The following is a 17,914-nucleotide window of genomic DNA, read 5'->3' as shown; positions in this document are numbered from 1 at the left end:
TTAAAGAATTCTCAAAAATGCCCATCTTCAAATAATTTATAGAACCTAACTCAGCAAGGAGAATCCTCCAAACACCTGATGGAGCCTTTATTTCAGGGTCTCTGTCCTAACAACATAATAAAGACCAAAAAGTGCAGTCAAAACTTGGCTGCAGCCCATCCAGTCCCTGGCCACTCCTTCTGTTCCTGCTTTTAGTTCCACAGCTCAAGCACTGGGTCTTGCAAAAAAGATATATCTGTAGGTCCAGGAGTATCCCTTGAAAAGTATTCTCCTTGCTGTATATCCAGGAGTTTACAAATGTGTTGCTTCATTCCTATATAATAGGAATGTATAGAAGCTGTTCTCTGGAGAGGTAGAAACCAAGCAGTGGTATATGAAAAAAAAAATGAAAAATGGATTACTCAGATGAAATTTCTGAGGTCCTGGAGAAAGGGAAACGTAACTGGGCAAATGAGATTTTGGTTACTTGAATTAAGCCTGTTATTATTAAAAAACAAAACAAACAAAAAAACAAGGGGACAGTGATGGGTGACCAAATCCCTCTATTTTACATCTCATTCATGTGCACCAGTGTGTGCTTAGAATTATATTCCTTTTTATTCCTGATAATAATTGTCCCGAAAAAAAAAAGAGATGATTCATTAAGTGAAGATCTTTATTATTACATTCCTATGTGTGATAGAAGCTACAACAATTAGGGAGACTGAAAATAATTTTCTGTCTTGACAGACGTCAGAAACTTCTACATCCTGGAAAATCCTTGTATCGAGCACTGTTGGATACAGTCACATTAAGTGACAAGAATGTCAAATTCCATATTATCCATGAGGAGAATAAGGTGAGATCTCATCTGGAAGAAGAGTGGTCTTCACAGAACAAGGAGTGACTATCATCAGTAGGTCAGATAATGTTTGCAGAAGGTTTTGAGAGATTTCAGTGGTAGTTGCATAAAAGATGATGCAAAGTGTCAGGCTAAAAATGTCCTTACTGGTCAGTATTCATCTGTTGACTTAAGGCAGAGCAAGAAGAATGCCATTGAAGACAGTAATGCTGATTGGCTTCTAGGTGAAAGGAAAAGACACCAGGCCAAAATTCTTAAGCCGATCTTGTGTCTTGGAGGAGAAATGATTCAGAAAATGAAAAAACAGGGGAGGGATGAGAACCCACAGGATGAAAAATCTGACTGCAGAGATTCCCCACAAGAGGAAAAAGAAAAAGAAAAAGAAGAGTCATTTCGTATGAACAAAGTTGGTGACTTTCCAGTTCCCAGAAGTGTAAAATAGCAAGTTTCACATCTTGATGAGTGTGTCAGTATCACCTGTTTTCTTCAGTTGTCTTTCTGATGTGGTTCATCAGTGTTAGTACCACTGTGAGTACCGGTGAACACAGGTTACTGGTGCTTTTGCAAAAAGCCCCCATCTCAATAGTTCCCTGCTACTTACGTTAATAGCACAGTAGTAAAATTATCCATACTTCAACATTAGCGCTTACCACCCATTTTCCTTGCTGCTTGTGGGCAGAGCTACGCAATGCTAGGCATGAGTGACTTGAAAATAAAAACTCCGCTTAAAAAAAAGAGTTGTTTCTTTGAAGCAGTAAAGCAGAGTTTGCTGGTGTGAATTCAGATGGATGGTAATCCATCTGCTTTGTAATAGTAAAGAAAAGAAAGTAGAAAGCGGGCATGTAGATATTTTTTCCAGACAATAAGTATCTGATGATGATGAGTGGAAAAGTTGATTTTTTTATCACTTCCAGTTTATCTATATTTTTGCTCCCAGGTTCTTCTACAAGTTGAAATCTATGAAATAGAAGGCAATATTTTTAGGCTTAAAATTAATGAGGCAGCTCCTCTCAGAGCAAGATATGAAGTTCCCGATGTTCTTATAAAGGAACCTACCACTCAGAAGTAAGTGATGGGAAGGTGATTTAGCACCTTAGTAACTTACATGGTCTTATTTGCAAAGTTGTTTTGCCATTTCTCTCATTTGTGCAACAGTACAGTTTTTTCTCTGCAGTATGATATTGCTACAGAAAGAGAAAATAAATATGTACATGGTTACATGCAAAAAATCGTGCTAGATACAGAGGATAAAGCTTTGTCATACATATGAGAAACTTGGCTCTATTTGACGCAGTGAAAAAGTAGCCTGCTCGTTATGTTGCATCATTTGTACCAAATGTATTACATGCAAATATGAAAGAAATGCAAACCATGGGTAATTTTAATGGTTGTTCTCTAGTTACTTGCTGCACTGTGCAGTGAAGCCTGAACACAGCACTTAACTTCTGGGGTTCTTCACCTCAACACAAGCCTCGAGGTTTTTATAATGTATAGAGATAGTCTCTACTCATCTTGTATTTCAGACTGTTATTTAGCTACAGTGGATTTCATGTGCTGCTGGTTCATATAAAGCTGTTGTTGCTTTTTGTTTGCCAGACTCTCTATGTCCCAGAAGGAGGGAGGTGTTTTGGTGTTGACAAGTGTTAATGAGGACTACAAGCTTCGAGTCACAGCAAACCCCTTCCAGGTTGAGCTACAGTTCAAGGACGAGACTGTTCTGAGCATGAATTCCAATGGGTTGTTATATTTTGAGCACCTACAGCCCCCTCCCTGTGATAGGTACAGTATCTTTTTATCCCACCATATACTAATTTGGCTGCAGCTGAAGGTAAACAATCCTATGGGAATTGAAATTTCTACAATACAAGCTCTCATGCGTTGAAATCCATAAAACTAAAAATCAATTAAATGCAAACTGTTTCTATCCCTCACAGAAGCCATATGCTCATGCTAACCACTTTTATTTGCCAGTTCTTTAATAAACTGGTGTCTTGTTCTTGTCTTTCTTGAGAGTGAGTAATGATAGTGTAATGTTCTTAGTTTTACCTCCATTTATGACTAAACTTACTCCTTAGGTAAGTTTTGTTCACCTTATAAGCTAGACAAGTAAGTTTTGTTTGAATTAAAATGTTCCAAGTAGCTGCAAGAGCTTACAGGTCCGTCCCACTGCACAGTTCTGGAAGGTTGAGAAGCTACAGTGCAGAACATTACATGGCTACGAAAACAGCATAGCAAGTGTGTTTTTCATAGAAAGAATCATTTCAAAAAATTTGATTAACAGAGAACCCCTAATTAAGAATAAAGACATGAGGATCTTCTGGGTGAGTAAAATGCTGGCACAGGTAGAAACAAATGTGAAAGCCAGAAGGATGAATTTAATTCAGGCAAGGAGTTAAGGTTATTTTAAGACATTGAATATTAAAACTATTTGCCAATTAAAGTTCTCAAGTATAAGCTCAGTTTTCAGCATAGTTCAGCACCTCAAGACACAAGGAAACAGTCTCAAATTGTTTCAGGGGAGGATTATATTGGATATTAGGGAGATTTTTTTCATAGGGTCATCAAACATTGGAACAGGCTGCCCAGGAAAGTGGTAGAATCCCCCTCCCTAGAGGTATTTGAGAGATGTGTAGATAAGGCATTAAGGGACATTGTTTAGTGGTAGGACTTAGTAGGTCAGGTTGGTGGTCGGACTTGAAAATCTTCAAGGTCTTTTCCAACCTACATGTAAAACATCTGTATAATATTTAAGGCAATACATAATGATATGTGAATTTTGTTGTATGGAAATCTTTCCATATGTTAACAGTAAACTGATTATTTCCATATATTTGTTTTCACTAGAAACCCTACAGCAGAAAATGAGGAGGCAGCAGGTGATTCCTCTAAGGTAACCCACACTTGCTCCAATTCCAGCATTAGTATTGAGTAGAAAAGGTAACAGTAAATAGAATCACATTTGTGATTTTTTTCTCAAAAAGTCACCAACAGGCAAACTAAGCACCAGCCACTGCTGGGGACTTTCTGGGCCATTCATTCACATCACATAAGATATGATTGTGACCAAAGGCCCCAATATCAACTATTCCTTTATGAGATGTATCTGATGTAACTTTTTCTTAGTGAAATTCAGAAAGGACCTAGTATTTAAGAAAGAGATATTTTCCAAATCCATAGTTGAATTGAGGTTCATGTGCTTTACCAGGGTAATAAGAGGCACCAGTTAGGGTTTAAAATGTCTTTCTGTACCTATTCTGTTACCTATTTTGTAACAGTCCAAAGATACTCCTACACGTACATCCATGCTTAGTACTGATGTAAGATTTCTTGTGGAAAAAGACCAAGTCATGAGAGTACATACAGCACATACCAGTTTTCTCAGAAGGCTGAGCTATGCCTATGATGTAATTTTAGCCTCCTGTAGAGCAGATGGCTGCTTACTGCACTATCTGGTTAAAACTGGGAGGAGCTGTGCTGCTTTCAGCGTATTTGCTCCAAAGTCTGGACTCTGCCAAAGAGTGTGTTTGCTTTGGGGGAGACACTGCTGCAGCAGCATATAAATAGCATTGTGCATTTACTTGTATTAGCCCTGTTTGGGAAAAAAAAAAAAAAAAAGAGAGAGAAAGAAAGAAAGGAAGAAATAAATAAATAAATAAGCAACAGACACCCCCAAAAAACAACAGTTAGTTAATAATATGTGAACCTCATCTGAATAAAGACATTTTTCTTAATACATGTTGAGAGCAGTTGCACTTACAGGCTTAGTTATTTCTGTTTATGCAGGATAATCAGGAGGATCTAGGTCTCTGGCAAGAGAAATTTGGCGGTTTCTTAGACATCAAAGCTCATGGTAAGTCTCAGCATAGTTCTGAAAACAGTCTTACTGCTTTGTACTTACCTTTGTACATTCATATTACTGTTTAGCTACTTAACATTTATCAGTGTCTTCCTCACTCCTTTTAACTTGCTTATATCGTGTCAGTGGGTAACAAATTTGACAAAAGAACTGGAAGTATTCATTAGATTATTCATTTGATTCCTGATCAGGAGGAAGCACATGATATGTGACCCATTTCATCAGCTGTATACAATTTTGACACTGGCCAACTAATATGTACTGTACTGTATGTTGTTGTTTCCTTTTTTTTAATGTACTATCACATAACATTGATTTCACTTGTTCATTCTCATGACATATCACCAAATCACAATAGCCAAGCAATAATTTTCACAGAGAACCTTTAAAAAGGGCTAAAAAGGAAAATACCGAGCAGGCTTAAGGGATATTAAGAAGGGTATTAATATCTGTCAGTCAGTAGCTCAGATGCCATTTAAATTATGGATTATGAAAACCCATGTCCTTTTTCTGCCTGTGCAGCTGCATTAACTCATTTGGCTTGCTTTGTCTGTTAGTTATTTCTGTCATACAGCCTTCTATTGCAAATGGCACTGCCCAGCAACTGCAGTATGCAGAGGGAAGCTTTCTTATTGTGACAAGGGCTTCTTCACAGTTGAGACACATAAAGGCGGGAGACTGTCACCCTTGTTCTTCATGCTGTATCTGATATATTAGGCCAGCAACATGATTGTACTCCTCAGTATTGGAGGAGTGAGGTCCCTGTGGTAAAATACTGATACTGAAGCCACTGCTTGTCAGTCTCGACAATCTCTAGTCACCTCCCAGCATTTCCTCTGGATTGAGTAATGTGACACGATGATATATTTGGCAGCAGCTCTCCTCCATGCTACTCATCTGGCTGAAGCTGAAGGGAAGAGTATTAGAAAACAAGCTACTCTAACATTCATTTTGCTGTACCTCTGTGCCACTAAGTTTGCCTTGCTGGGGTAAAAATGAGATAATTTAAGTAGCTTTACTACATAATAAAGGAGTTACCCATTATTACATGTTTGTTTTTCTGTTGTTACTGTGTTTGGTGGATTTTTGTTTCTATTAAGGCAATTCATTTTATCTATTTAAGCACACAAAAACTGGAAGAATATAGAAAAGATTACCTCTGCAGTATGTAAGTTATAATGAAAGAAGCTGAAAGCAAGTTTGACATAGCTAACTGTTAAAACTTACTTATTTTTTTTCATTTTTTACAATTAGGTTTTTCTGCTTTGTTGCTTTCAGCAAAGCCTGAGAATGGAACTCTGTACTCTTCTGTTTTAATGTTGTTACCACAGGTCCGAGTTCTGTAGGCATGGACTTCTCTTTACACGGATTTGACCATCTTTATGGAATACCACAACACACAGAATCACTTCTACTCAAAAACACAAGGTAAAAATGTCAGGTTGCATTACTGTAGAGGGGAATTGCAACTCTGTCTCATTAATTTACTACAAACAACATAAATTGTTGTTTAATACTTTGAATTAAATATTTTATGCAATATGCGTATTGTATCATGTGTATTCTAGTTCAATGATAGAGCAAGCTGAATCATGGACTGTCCATAGGGAGTAAGTTGTTCTGCTTTACATTCTGCAACTTAATAAATTATCTCTTCTGTTCTCCCACAATTTTCCATGCCTTTTTTTTACTGCATGATTAGTCACATTCAAGCAGAAGGAGCAACTCAATGGAGGACAGAATTCAGAATTCGTATTTTAGGACTTGGACCAAAGGAGTAGTAGTCTCAGTAGCAGTAATGTTACTTGATTCAGTAACTAAAGGTAGAACTAAAGATGCTGTATTCTAGGCTGCCCTGGGTGCTAAACAAAAGACTATAATACAGTGTGCATGCTGCGTTTATTTGAATTATAGTAGAGCTAGTGAAGGATGTTTATATCTAACAAACACATCTGTTTGTTTGTTGTAGTGATGGTGATGCGTACCGACTTTATAATTTGGACATCTTTGGCCACAAGATACATGACAAGATAGGTATTTATGGTTCAGTGCCACTTCTCATAGCACACAAGCCTGACAGAACATTGGGGATCTTCTGGCTGAATTCTTCAGAAACACTGGTGGATATTAATACAAAGGCAGTAGCTGAGGTGAGATTGGCCCACTGTTCTCAGAACTTAAGAACCACCAAGAAACACCACAAGTTAGGGCCAACAGGGAGATGACAACGTTGTTGGAGGTTTAGCTATTGCTCCCTAATGAAAAATTGTCAGTCTCTTTCTGCTGTCCTTCCTACTACAGAATTTGTTGTATTAAAGCACTGAAAAGAACAGGTAATTTCTTTCAAAAGGCAATTTATGGAACTTGTAACTTAATAGGTGTACAAGAGAAGGGAGAGAGGAAATATGTGATGTTGGAGCAGAAATGTGAAAGGGTGGGCCAAACCTTGACCTCTTTTTGGATTTGAGAAATGTTATGGAATTTTTAAATTATCGGAGTTGACACATCTCTGCTCAGCCAGCTCATATATCTGTGGAATGCAGTTGGCCTACAGGAAACAAAAAGTTCAGGAGATAAACTCAAGTCTTAAGCACAAATTTCTTTTAAAATTGAAATAGTGGAAAAAATATTGCTTTATTTCAACTCTTGATTACATAGTTAAAGTTATTAGTTTTCTTTGTTAGCGAATGATTCTAAAGATCCTGCAGCAAATGTGCTGTGAGATTATACTCAGAAATTTACAGAAAATTTATAGTTCTTTTGCCCCTCCTTATCCATTTTCTGTCATCTTTATTTTATGTAACTGATATGGAACACAAAGGATTTGTGAACAATATATAATATACTTGAATTGTGTACTCCTAGTACCTGCCAGATATGTGTTAGTGGTAAGATTTTATTGGTTTCCATCTTGGGTTTTTCAGTGAACAAAAACTTGATAGCAAATGATTCAGCTTTGCCTTGATTTCTTTTAAAGCACATACCCACCGAATCTGCTGCAGATATTTCTAAGCAGAGGGCAGTGCCTCTAACTGATGTGCGCTGGATGTCAGAAAGTGGAATCATTGATGTTTTTCTGCTGATGGGACCCACAGCATTTGATATCTTCAAGCAGTTTGCACAACTGACAGGTACTAACTCAAATCATTACAGCAGATTTACATCAGAGAATCTCTGAGGAACTTGTTGTACTCAAGTTTAACTTGATGATTGTGGCTCCCATCCAGCTGCAGATGTTCTGTAATTCCATGATTGTTTAGTTGCTTGCATTAATTACAGTTAAACTCATCTGTAATATTTTTATATTAGAAAAAAAAAAAAAAGAAAAAAGAAAGAATAAAATTATTTTGTTTACTGGAATAATTTTTCAGTGTCACCAAACAAGAAATACCTTCTCTGTCATGCATTATCATTACAACCTTCTGGCTGTTAAGCCTGTTGTAATCATTGTTATTTCAAGATTTCAGGCACTTGGATATGAAAAATGTTGTCTAGTCACAAATTCCAGGCCAGAATTCCCTATATGCAGACAGTTACATATTAATCATGGCTCTTAAGTTAACTTTCATAGTCTGTAGATAAAATCCTGAAAAGCATTAATAGTATTAGCTTCATTCATATGCTCTTCCTAGGCACTCAAGCACTACCTCCCCTCTTTTCTCTGGGCTACCATCAGTGCCGGTGGAATTATGAAGATGAACAAGATATCAAGGCAGTTGATGCGGGTTTTGATGAACATGACATTCCTTATGATGTGATATGGCTGGACATAGAACATACAGATGGCAAGAGATATTTCACCTGGGACAAGAAGAAATTCCAGAACCCCAAGAGAATGCAAGAACTTCTCAGGAAGAAAAAACGCAAGGTATATAATATACCAGAAAGGAAGAAAGTATTCATATGCAGTGTAAAGTTACCCAGTCAGCTTTAACCAAAGTATTTCACATACTGGAAAACTATAACAGAGTAAATCAGATTGTGTTGTAGTATGGTGATGCTTCCAGTGGACATTATTTTTAATCCTGCTCCTCATGCCATTGTATTATTTCATAGTTTGTCCTCTACCCTTGAACATGAGGCCAGGTTTGACCCCTTTGAAGCTCCATATTACAGAAGAAGCACAGTACTGAACTTAATGAGAGCTTTCATCACTGGTAGTTTCTATGCATGCCTTTTATCAAAAGTAAAATATTACTGTTTTACTCAGTACGGTCAATGTTAATAATGCATTTTCTTATTTTGGCAGCTTGTCGTCATTGTAGATCCACATATTAAAGCTGATCCTATGTATACCCTGTATTCACAGGGAAAAGAAAAGGGTTATTTTGTGAAAGACAGGAATGGAAAAGATTTTGAGGGCATCTGTTGGCCAGGTAAAAAAAAAACAAAACAAAAACAAAACTAACCTGATCCATTTCTTCATTTTAGAATCTGTTCATCCTAAATATTTTACAGAATTGGGAGCCACTGAAGTAGAATTAACTTCTCATAATACTTCTATTTTTGTAGTTATTCATTATTTCTTTGTGGTTTCTTTGGCTTTGTACACTCATGTTCTAACTGGCTCAGCTGTACAGCTTTCTGTGCTGTGTCTGTTGGCTTTGCAGGTGGTGCCATTGCATACTGGTGCCCATTGTTTAAAGCACACTGTATTTAGGTAGAAAGATAACACAAGATCTTGAAATAAGTTAAATAACTGGAATCTCCTACATCCACAGGTTCCTCTTACTATCTGGATTTCACCAATCCTGAAGTGCGAAAATGGTATGCAGATCAGTTTGCCTTCAAAACGTACAAGGTGTGTATCTATTTACACTGATCTACATGTACCAGAAAGCCTAAAAATGGGGAAAAGAAAGAAGAGAAACTACTGGCTAAGCAAATTGGTGGCTTTTGTAGTTGTGTTATTATTACATACAGGAAAGTATCTTGGTAAGCTGAAATACTGTACAAGGATTTTCTCCATGGACTTATTTACTGGATGCCCATATTCCACCACTGAAACTGCTTACTTACCTGTAATAGTAGATGGACAGAGTGCAGTCATTTTTGCAACCCATCATCTAGCACAGCCCTTGCATTCCCATGTATACTACAATGACAACACAGAAGGGGTGATATAGTCATGCTCTCCTGTAGCTCGTGGTCACATCACCTTGACCTTGCAACTCTGTCATAGGGGTCCACTAATATCCTCTTTGTGTGGAACGACATGAACGAGCCATCAGTTTTCAAAGGGGCAGAGCTAACAATGCAGAAAGATGCTGTGCACTACAACAACTGGGAGCATCGGGAACTACACAACCTCTATGGATTCTACCAGGTAGAGTATCAGAGCTAAAAAGGTGGCTTAGAAATATCTTAATTGTAGAGCTCATCCTCTGAACTTTTATATTCTTGATTTTCAGCAAATGGCAACTGCTGAGGGACTCATCAAACGTTCTTCTGGAAAAGAGAGACCATTTGTTCTCACAAGATCTTTCTTTGCTGGATCACAGAAGTATGGTAAGCAAGGACTGGCTGCATGCCTTCCCTACTGATTTACTTTCTTCAGCTTGGCATGTAATAGTAAGTCTAGAGAAGACAGAAACTGTCTTAAGAATGCAAATTATTAAAATGAAGAAACTCAGGAGAGGTTGGCAAAGCACATTCAAATAACAATCTGTATCCTGTGACAAAACACTGTGCACCTTGTTGTATAATTCAAGGTCTTGCATGTATTATAAAAAAGGTTACAATGAACAGTAGTTCATGACCATTCTTGTTTTCTTTCTTTTAACTACAAGCATAAACTGAATTGTAAACCCAACTTTCCTATGTAATCCTGAAACTGAGTATTTTCAGGGGCAGTGTGGACCGGAGACAACACAGCGGAGTGGGGTTACCTGAAAATCTCCATTCCAATGCTTCTCACCATCAGCATGGCAGGGATTTCATTCTGTGGAGGTAAGGTATATGGCTGAAGTTGCTCGCCATACATCCACTAGTGCCACCAGGCTTCAACAATCCAGTGCATTTCCAGGCAGATTCACAGATGAATCTGGTTCAGAAACTAAAAACCTGTCTCTCACCATCACTTCTCCACTTAGTCTTTCTGTAGTGTTTGTGACTTGGAACAGAGATCTCTAGGTGGTGGTCTGTAGCATCACTGTAGCAGTCTTTGGAGGTGCAAACCCTCCTAAAACTCTCTTGCTATTTTTATTAAAGGATAATTTGTTACCTCACTTTTCCACTCCTAATTGGACAAGCGGCTATCCAACAGCAGAACCGCAAGTACACTGTGAAATTCATGAATTTATATACTTGGAATGCTTGTTAGAGGAGAACTTCAAATTCTTCAGAATAATTTCCAAAAATGTGTATTTTTATTTGTCTGCGCAATATCTAGCTGATGTGGGAGGGTTCATTGGAGATCCAGAACCAGAATTACTTGTTCGCTGGTATCAGGCTGGAGCCTACCAGCCCTTCTTCAGAGGTCATTCTAACATGAAGAGCAAACGGCGAGAACCGTGGCTCTTTGGGGAGAAGAACACCCAGATCATCAGGGAAGCCATTAGAGAGCGCTACGTCCTCCTGCCATACTTATACACACTGTTCTATCGGGCACACACAGAGGCTGAACCAGTTATGAGGTAAGCACGTAAGTCAGGAGGCTAGTGATTATCCTTAGGAAGCCACTAAGAGGAGGGAACTTAAATCACTGTTTCATACATTTGTGACTACTTAAATAGTTTAAAGTCTAAATTCTATTTTGCTGTCTGCAAGCCTTGATAAGCTTACCAGAGGAAACTAAATATCATTCTTACTAAATTACACCTGAGACACACTAACTCACATACAGTCTTTAAAAATGTTTTTAAAGAACTGTGGACTCCAAACTTCTCATAATAAAGAACATTGTCTGGTATTCCAAACCACACTTAAAACCATGCTCTGAAATTGCTGGCCTAAAAACATAATGGCCATTTTGCTGCTCATGAAAGCACTTGTTACTGCTGTATTGTAGGTGTTATAAAAACCTATTTCATATTTATAACTCGCTTATTTATCTCTGTAGTATATTTAAGCATTTTTCTTTTAGTAGAGAATCTAGTAATCTAGAACAGAAACGAAGTTAGCAAGTGAGCTTCTGTTCTGCTGCTATCTAACTTATAAGAAAATGTCACAGTGGTATTAAATGCAGCAGTCCTTTCAGCAAGAGATAAATGTCATCCATTTCTCTGGTATTACTGTGCCTTTGAATTTGCCCTTAGAGTTATCCTTTTCCAGCACATCTACCTTTACCCATTATTATGCAAATAAAACACATCTAAGTTTAAATATATATATATATATATATATGTATAAATATAAATACATACATATATATATGTATAAATACATATGTATAAATACATATATATATATGTATGTATTTTTGAAGGGGATTGAATATTTTGAGTTTACAGTGGTTTGCATTACAGATATTGTGTGGGCATTTGTCTGCACTGTCTGCATATACGTAGATGTAGAAGCCCCTATTGTACACACACAACAGCAGGCTTCTGTCTTTTTTGAAACAGGTACAGAATTAGAGAGGAAGCTTGGTATTTTTCTCAGAGTGTGTTTCATCAGTGAGTACATGGCCAGCAGGGCTGTAGTGAACAAGTAGAGGTTTATAAGTAACATGTGAGCCAGACTTTCTTTGTAGGGAAACCCCAGAGAGCTGCTGCAGACCATCTCTGACTCAAATGAGCTCTTTCTGTCACAATCTCTCAAAACAAACTATACACATTTATTATGTATCTAGATGACTATTGCACTTCTCTTTATTGAGAAAGGCTGAAGTTGAACTTTTAGTACAGGTTTTCCAGTGTGTGATCAGGAGACATGCTGCAAAACAGAGCAGAAAGGACTTGCTCAGGGACTACATCATCAAGTGCCAGCATTGCTGGTACAAAGGCTCATCCATCTCTGCCTTGCTAGAGGGAAGGCATCTGTAGTGCAAGTTTGCAAAGAAGAAGGCAGCAATGAAGAAAGTGAGGCTGCCGGAGGCCAAACCATAGGTATTTTGGAGTGCACCTTAAAGTGGTATTTTAAGGCACGGAATAGGAACTTGCTCTATCTTCAGTTCTTAATAGCTTTTAAGAAAAGGAAAAAGTGGAGCCTGAAAAAAACAGCAGACCTTGAGCAGGGTTGTGGGAGAGGATAAACTAACTGAATTCCATTGTCTGTCTTTCTTTAGGCCTCTCTGGATAGAGTTCCCAGAGAAATTAGAAACTTTTGGAGTGGAAGATGAGTACATGCTAGGTAAGCCTGTGTGGCTGGGTGTGCAGTACACCTGAGCAGTCATCAACTCCTCACATGCCTTTTTTTCGCCAGTACAAAGTGAATGCACAGTATGCTCAAGTGAGTGTGATGTGGCTCGAGCAATCCCTTAAAATGAATATGGGAAGCTGACAACCCCCACTCAAAACGAGAGCAGACTGCTGCTGCTGTGATGAGATGAAGCTTCAGGCACCACAGCAATCACTTATTGCCATGTTTATGCTTTTCTCCAGGAAATGCTTTGTTGGTATATCCAGTCACAGACAAAGAGACCAAGGCAGTGAGTGTTCTGCTTCCAGGGCCAAAGGAGGTGAGGATGATACAAAGCTTCTCAGCTTTTCAGCCCATGGAAATGTTTTTATACAGCAACCTCCCAGCTCCCCATCTCATAACTGCTACACACTGCCACTACACCAACCATTCTGTGTCGTTCTAAGCCTTCCTTTTCACAGGATGGCGCTGTGATCCACTCCTACACAGACTACTTGGCTACAGCAGCCAAGTGGAAGAAGGGAAGGAATCTGGCAACAAAAGTTCAGAAGGGAAAGAATGATTGAGGTTTAACCCTAGAGACAAATGGAAGCAGTGAAGGGAAGTGTGAGAGACTGCAGACCTTTGTTACTGAACTAAAGGACCCTAGGGCACTATCATTTTTTCTTCCATATAAGAAGAAAAATAGATGAGGCCCTCCAAACTGGCTAAGAAACATTTTTCTTATCAAGATCACTGTTGGAATTCAGTGCCTGGCTCACCTGAAGTAGTTAAACCTGTTGGTAAGAGCAATGCATGGGAAGTTTCAGGTGTAGTTCTTTTTTGTTATTTTTTCACTTCAATATAAATACACTCATTCTGGAACAGAACATTTGTAGTCCAAAAAGAAAAAAAAAAAAAAAAAAAAAAAAAGAATTGTTTTGAACTACCAGATGCTTTAAAACATGCAAGATGTTCTGCAAACTGTAGAAAAGATAGGTTTATTTTTTGCCTCAGGGAAAGAATAAAGTTTCATTACTATCCAAGGTTATTGAATTTAAAAAGTAAATGTAATTTCTTGCACATGAATTAGGTTGTTAGGGATAACGAGAGTCAGAGATGAAGAAAAACAACCCTCTGCAAAGGGAACAGATCTTGCCATGTACTTCCTGCTCATTCTTTTTTCATTTTTCCTAGGTTTGGTATGATTTCAGAAAATTCAAACGAATGGAAGATCAAGGCACTCTGAAGATCCCAGTAACACTGGAGAATGTATGTTAGTTGAATAGTTTTCTTTATGTGCTTGCAGTAAAAGTTCCGTTCTGAGATTTGCGAAGAAAAAACTTAAGATTTTCCTGTTAAGTTAAAACTATATGATCAGTTATATGAATGTCTCTACACTGGCCTTGTTTTGGCAGATTCCCATATTCCAGCGAGGGGGCACTGTGATACCTCTTAAGACTGCAGCTGGAAAATCCACTGAATGGATGACAAGCATTTCTTATGAGCTCCGCGTGGCACTGAACACAGAGGTACCTTGAAATAATGTTTCCCTTACAAAGTTGTCTTTTGCCACGTTTATCCTAAAGCCTAAAGGTGCTTCCAATGGCCCTCTACTGTTTCTGCTGGCAAGGGCTCCCTTCTCCCTCCCAGTGTTCCCTCAGAGTGGAACTGTCAGAGCACAGCATGGGCAGAACATTTTTCTGACTTTTCTCAGCCCTCCACAAGTCGTTTGGAAGTAGAAGAAGCAGCAGAGAATTGGCAGGGCACAGATTTCTTGGACGTGTAGGTAGAAGTTCCCACAAGTGTCCTTTCTAACAAATGAAGTGACACCTGGCACCTAAATCAGCTTGCAGAACCAGAATGTCCAAGTCTTTGGAGCACTCTCAGAGCTGGACTCCCTGAACCTTCTGGAGATACAAGTAGCTAAAAAAGCTAACAAACAAAAACCACACACATGCACAAAAAAAAAAACCCACAACTTTTGCTATGAAGCATAACATATAATGAAACATTATTTTATGTTTCTTTGTTGAATACTAGAAGATGCTGTTAGCTTGGACTCCATCTGTTGTGTTTCACAGGCCTGTGCAGTAGGTGAGCTCTACCTGGATGATGGACATTCATTTCAGTATCTCCACAAAAAGCAGTTCCTGTACCGGAAATTCACATTTCACAAGAACGTTCTCTCTTCCAGGTAAGAACAACAGAGGCAGATAGAAACCACCCAACATACATACTATCAGTGGAAATGTCTTGTAAACATGGAAATATTTACATATTGATTAGTGAAGCTCCCAGAATAGCAATAGCTACTGGCAAGAATTCCTAGAACTGCCTCTGTTAAACTTTTACGAATGAAGTCTGTTGCCCCCAGGGCTGTGTGGTGCACAGATTGAACTTCAAGGCATTTCATTACACTCTTCAGTTTCAAAAATATGCAGCAGTTAGTTGGTTTTTACACTACAGCATTTAGAAGCAGCAAAGCTGTAGGCTACTGAACTGATGCAGGGAAAAGCATGCTTCGAATCTGAACATCTTCAAATTTAAAGATAGAAATGAAGCACGTTGCTAAATTACTTGCAAATCTAGAAGTTACAGGGGGGAAAAAAAGTCATTTAGATGAATAATGTAACATTCTGGTTGCCCCCAAAGATGAAAATTTGACTTTCATCCAAGTTCTTTAGAGCAGAAAGATTCTACTTGTTTCACAGGGGAGAGGTAACTAGAGGAAAGGAAACTGGTTTAGGGTAAGACTGAAGTAGTGCTTTCCTAGTGTAACACTGAACTTCTAGTGATGGACAGAAAGCATGCAAAATATTGTCCTTTGTTTCAGTTGCACAGATGAGAGCGGGCAATACCGAACCACGTGTGTAGTCGAGCGGGTGGTATTTCTGGGACTTGGACAACAACCCACTGTTGTGACAGCCTGTTCCAAGGGTAATGGACCAACTTTCATTTTCATACATATAGTTATTCTTGGCACATTTGACTACTGTTTGTTTTGTGTTCAGTCCTTTCCAACAGTGGCAGAGATGGTCTGAATTAAAAACGGAAGGGATTCACATATAACTGTGTTTCAGAAGGGTTATTCCTGAATCATATAGTCTAAGTTCTCTTCTCCTTCCTAGGTGGGAAAGAAAAAGAAGTGGTTTTCACATACGATACGAAGACTGCTGTGCTGATTCTGGAAAATTTAGCCCTGAGAGTTGGTAGTGATTGGGAGATTTGCATCAAGTGAAAGACAACAACTTCTTCAGATAATTCATTGAGAGGTTAAGGGGAAATCAGTCTCGAAGACTGAAAGTGTTCACTTGAATCCAGTCAAATCAAGGAATATATTTCCCATCCACACACCCCCAAAGTAATATTTCTTACAATTTTCCTTTTGAATCATTGATTTAAACTTGGATACTCTTCTGTCTGGCAAAATAATAGTGCTATGATTGTCTGTGGAGGAAAACTATGGAGTATTTGTTCTAGTCTAGCTTCAGTTAGGCTTTAAGAGTATGGTCAGTGTTTACTTACACCAAAAAAATCATGAACTGATTGTGTGAGATTGTGGCTTATTTGCATAGGGTTTTATCTAAGAATTTAGACATCCCACCTTTCACAGCTTAGAGAACTTGAGCAGTATCATACCAGTTTAACAGACATCACCTGAGCTCTGCCTGCAAAAGCTGCCTTGTAAAAAACAAACTCAGAAAGCCACCCACCATGGTTACAGACACTTCCTCTTTCCAGTCCTCAGGACCCTACAGAATTCTCCAGTCTGCACAAGAAAGTGAACAACAGGCTAGCAGAACAATTTGGTCACCAGGCTTTGAATAAGTGGTGATAATCAGTTGAGAGCGCAAAAGTCTCTCCAATAGCTCACTTTTGATGTCTACGGCAATGGTAGCAGTTTGGGGTAGCAGCTAGATTCCCATGGAAATGTTTTTTCACAGCATTGCTTCCCTTTTTCTGCCAGCACTACTTTAAAAATTAATTTGTTAGGAAAGAATTGGCCTCTTTTGAATGATTAAACGTCATTGGTTAAACTTGGCCTGGTGAAGCAACATCCTTTCGTGGAACTCTGCTCCTCCTTTGAGCTTTTGCTAAGCCCTGGCTTCCATTACGCTTAGTTTAGCAATTTCCTGATCAGCTTCTAGTACCTAGCTAAGATTTGAGCTTGGTAGATGGCAATGAAAAAGGCAGAAATTATTTCTTGTAATACAGTAAGGAAATATTTTCCTCAGTAAATCCTCAGGAAAATAGAAGGATAGACACAGTTTTTGTCCGCTGAAGGGAACACAGTAGTACATTTGTACTTGTCCCCTACTCTTCGTACTAAGCCCTCTCGCTGCTTGGTCAGTCATTCCCACCTGCTGCTGTTTGTCCTCCGCAGGACAGATTTCTGGGAATAACAGCATGAGAGCAAATGGTGACAACTACACTGTTGAGTACCAACTGTAGCTTGTTTCCCACCAGACCCTAAGCTTCCTTCTTTTTAATTCTGCAGAGCTCTTTTTCAACCCCTTCTAGCAGACACTCTGAACCTCCACTCCAGGAGCTGGGAACGAGCAGCCTAGCTGCTGTGCTTAATGAAGACAAGTTAATCCAGGTGGAACTGTAGCAAATAGATCTTTTACATCTGTAAGAAGAGAGAGAAACTGTTTTTGAGACAGACCCTATTTTTCTATCAGCTTCTAAAGCTTTGATTGATAATGGCTTCTTTTATTTAAACATAGTGGTGCTGACAGGGTGTAATTATCGTCTGGGGCGTTTTAATGAAATGTTTTAATTAATATTTCTGAAGTTTGAAAGTGAAATAAAGTAACAGCAAAGTGAGTTATGTGCCATGATCTAATCTTTTTACTGTTGAGCGTTACTTAAAAGTATGCTTTGAATTGAATGTGAGTAAAGCAAATAATTAAATGTTATGCTGTGACCCTCAG

The 17,914-nt window shown here is 38.5% G+C and overlaps 1 protein-coding gene across 1 annotated transcript in view; it reads left to right on the top strand.

Moving 5' to 3' along the window:
* GANC (glucosidase alpha, neutral C) overlaps nt 1-17,914 on the top strand; it is a 19,598-nt gene extending 1,684 nt beyond the window's left edge. The window contains exons 3-24 of the mRNA XM_072339152.1: nt 730-838; nt 1,779-1,906; nt 2,438-2,620; nt 3,686-3,731; nt 4,625-4,691; nt 6,029-6,125; nt 6,667-6,847; nt 7,675-7,828; nt 8,330-8,565; nt 8,947-9,073; nt 9,419-9,498; nt 9,880-10,023; nt 10,109-10,205; nt 10,545-10,646; nt 11,089-11,332; nt 12,925-12,989; nt 13,241-13,317; nt 14,175-14,249; nt 14,396-14,509; nt 15,062-15,174; nt 15,814-15,917; nt 16,109-17,914. Of these exons, the coding sequence (XP_072195253.1) occupies nt 730-838; nt 1,779-1,906; nt 2,438-2,620; nt 3,686-3,731; nt 4,625-4,691; nt 6,029-6,125; nt 6,667-6,847; nt 7,675-7,828; nt 8,330-8,565; nt 8,947-9,073; nt 9,419-9,498; nt 9,880-10,023; nt 10,109-10,205; nt 10,545-10,646; nt 11,089-11,332; nt 12,925-12,989; nt 13,241-13,317; nt 14,175-14,249; nt 14,396-14,509; nt 15,062-15,174; nt 15,814-15,917; nt 16,109-16,218 (2,653 nt within the window). The 3' untranslated portion in view covers nt 16,219-17,914. The remainder of the gene's footprint in view (nt 1-729; nt 839-1,778; nt 1,907-2,437; nt 2,621-3,685; nt 3,732-4,624; nt 4,692-6,028; nt 6,126-6,666; nt 6,848-7,674; nt 7,829-8,329; nt 8,566-8,946; nt 9,074-9,418; nt 9,499-9,879; nt 10,024-10,108; nt 10,206-10,544; nt 10,647-11,088; nt 11,333-12,924; nt 12,990-13,240; nt 13,318-14,174; nt 14,250-14,395; nt 14,510-15,061; nt 15,175-15,813; nt 15,918-16,108) is intronic.

The sequence above is a fragment of the Excalfactoria chinensis genome, chromosome 5, assembly GCF_039878825.1.
Source record: "Excalfactoria chinensis isolate bCotChi1 chromosome 5, bCotChi1.hap2, whole genome shotgun sequence".
NCBI lineage: Eukaryota > Metazoa > Chordata > Aves > Galliformes > Phasianidae > Excalfactoria > Excalfactoria chinensis.
The sequence above is the reverse complement of the archived record's forward strand: the minus strand, read 5'-3'. Positions and strand labels throughout refer to the sequence as shown.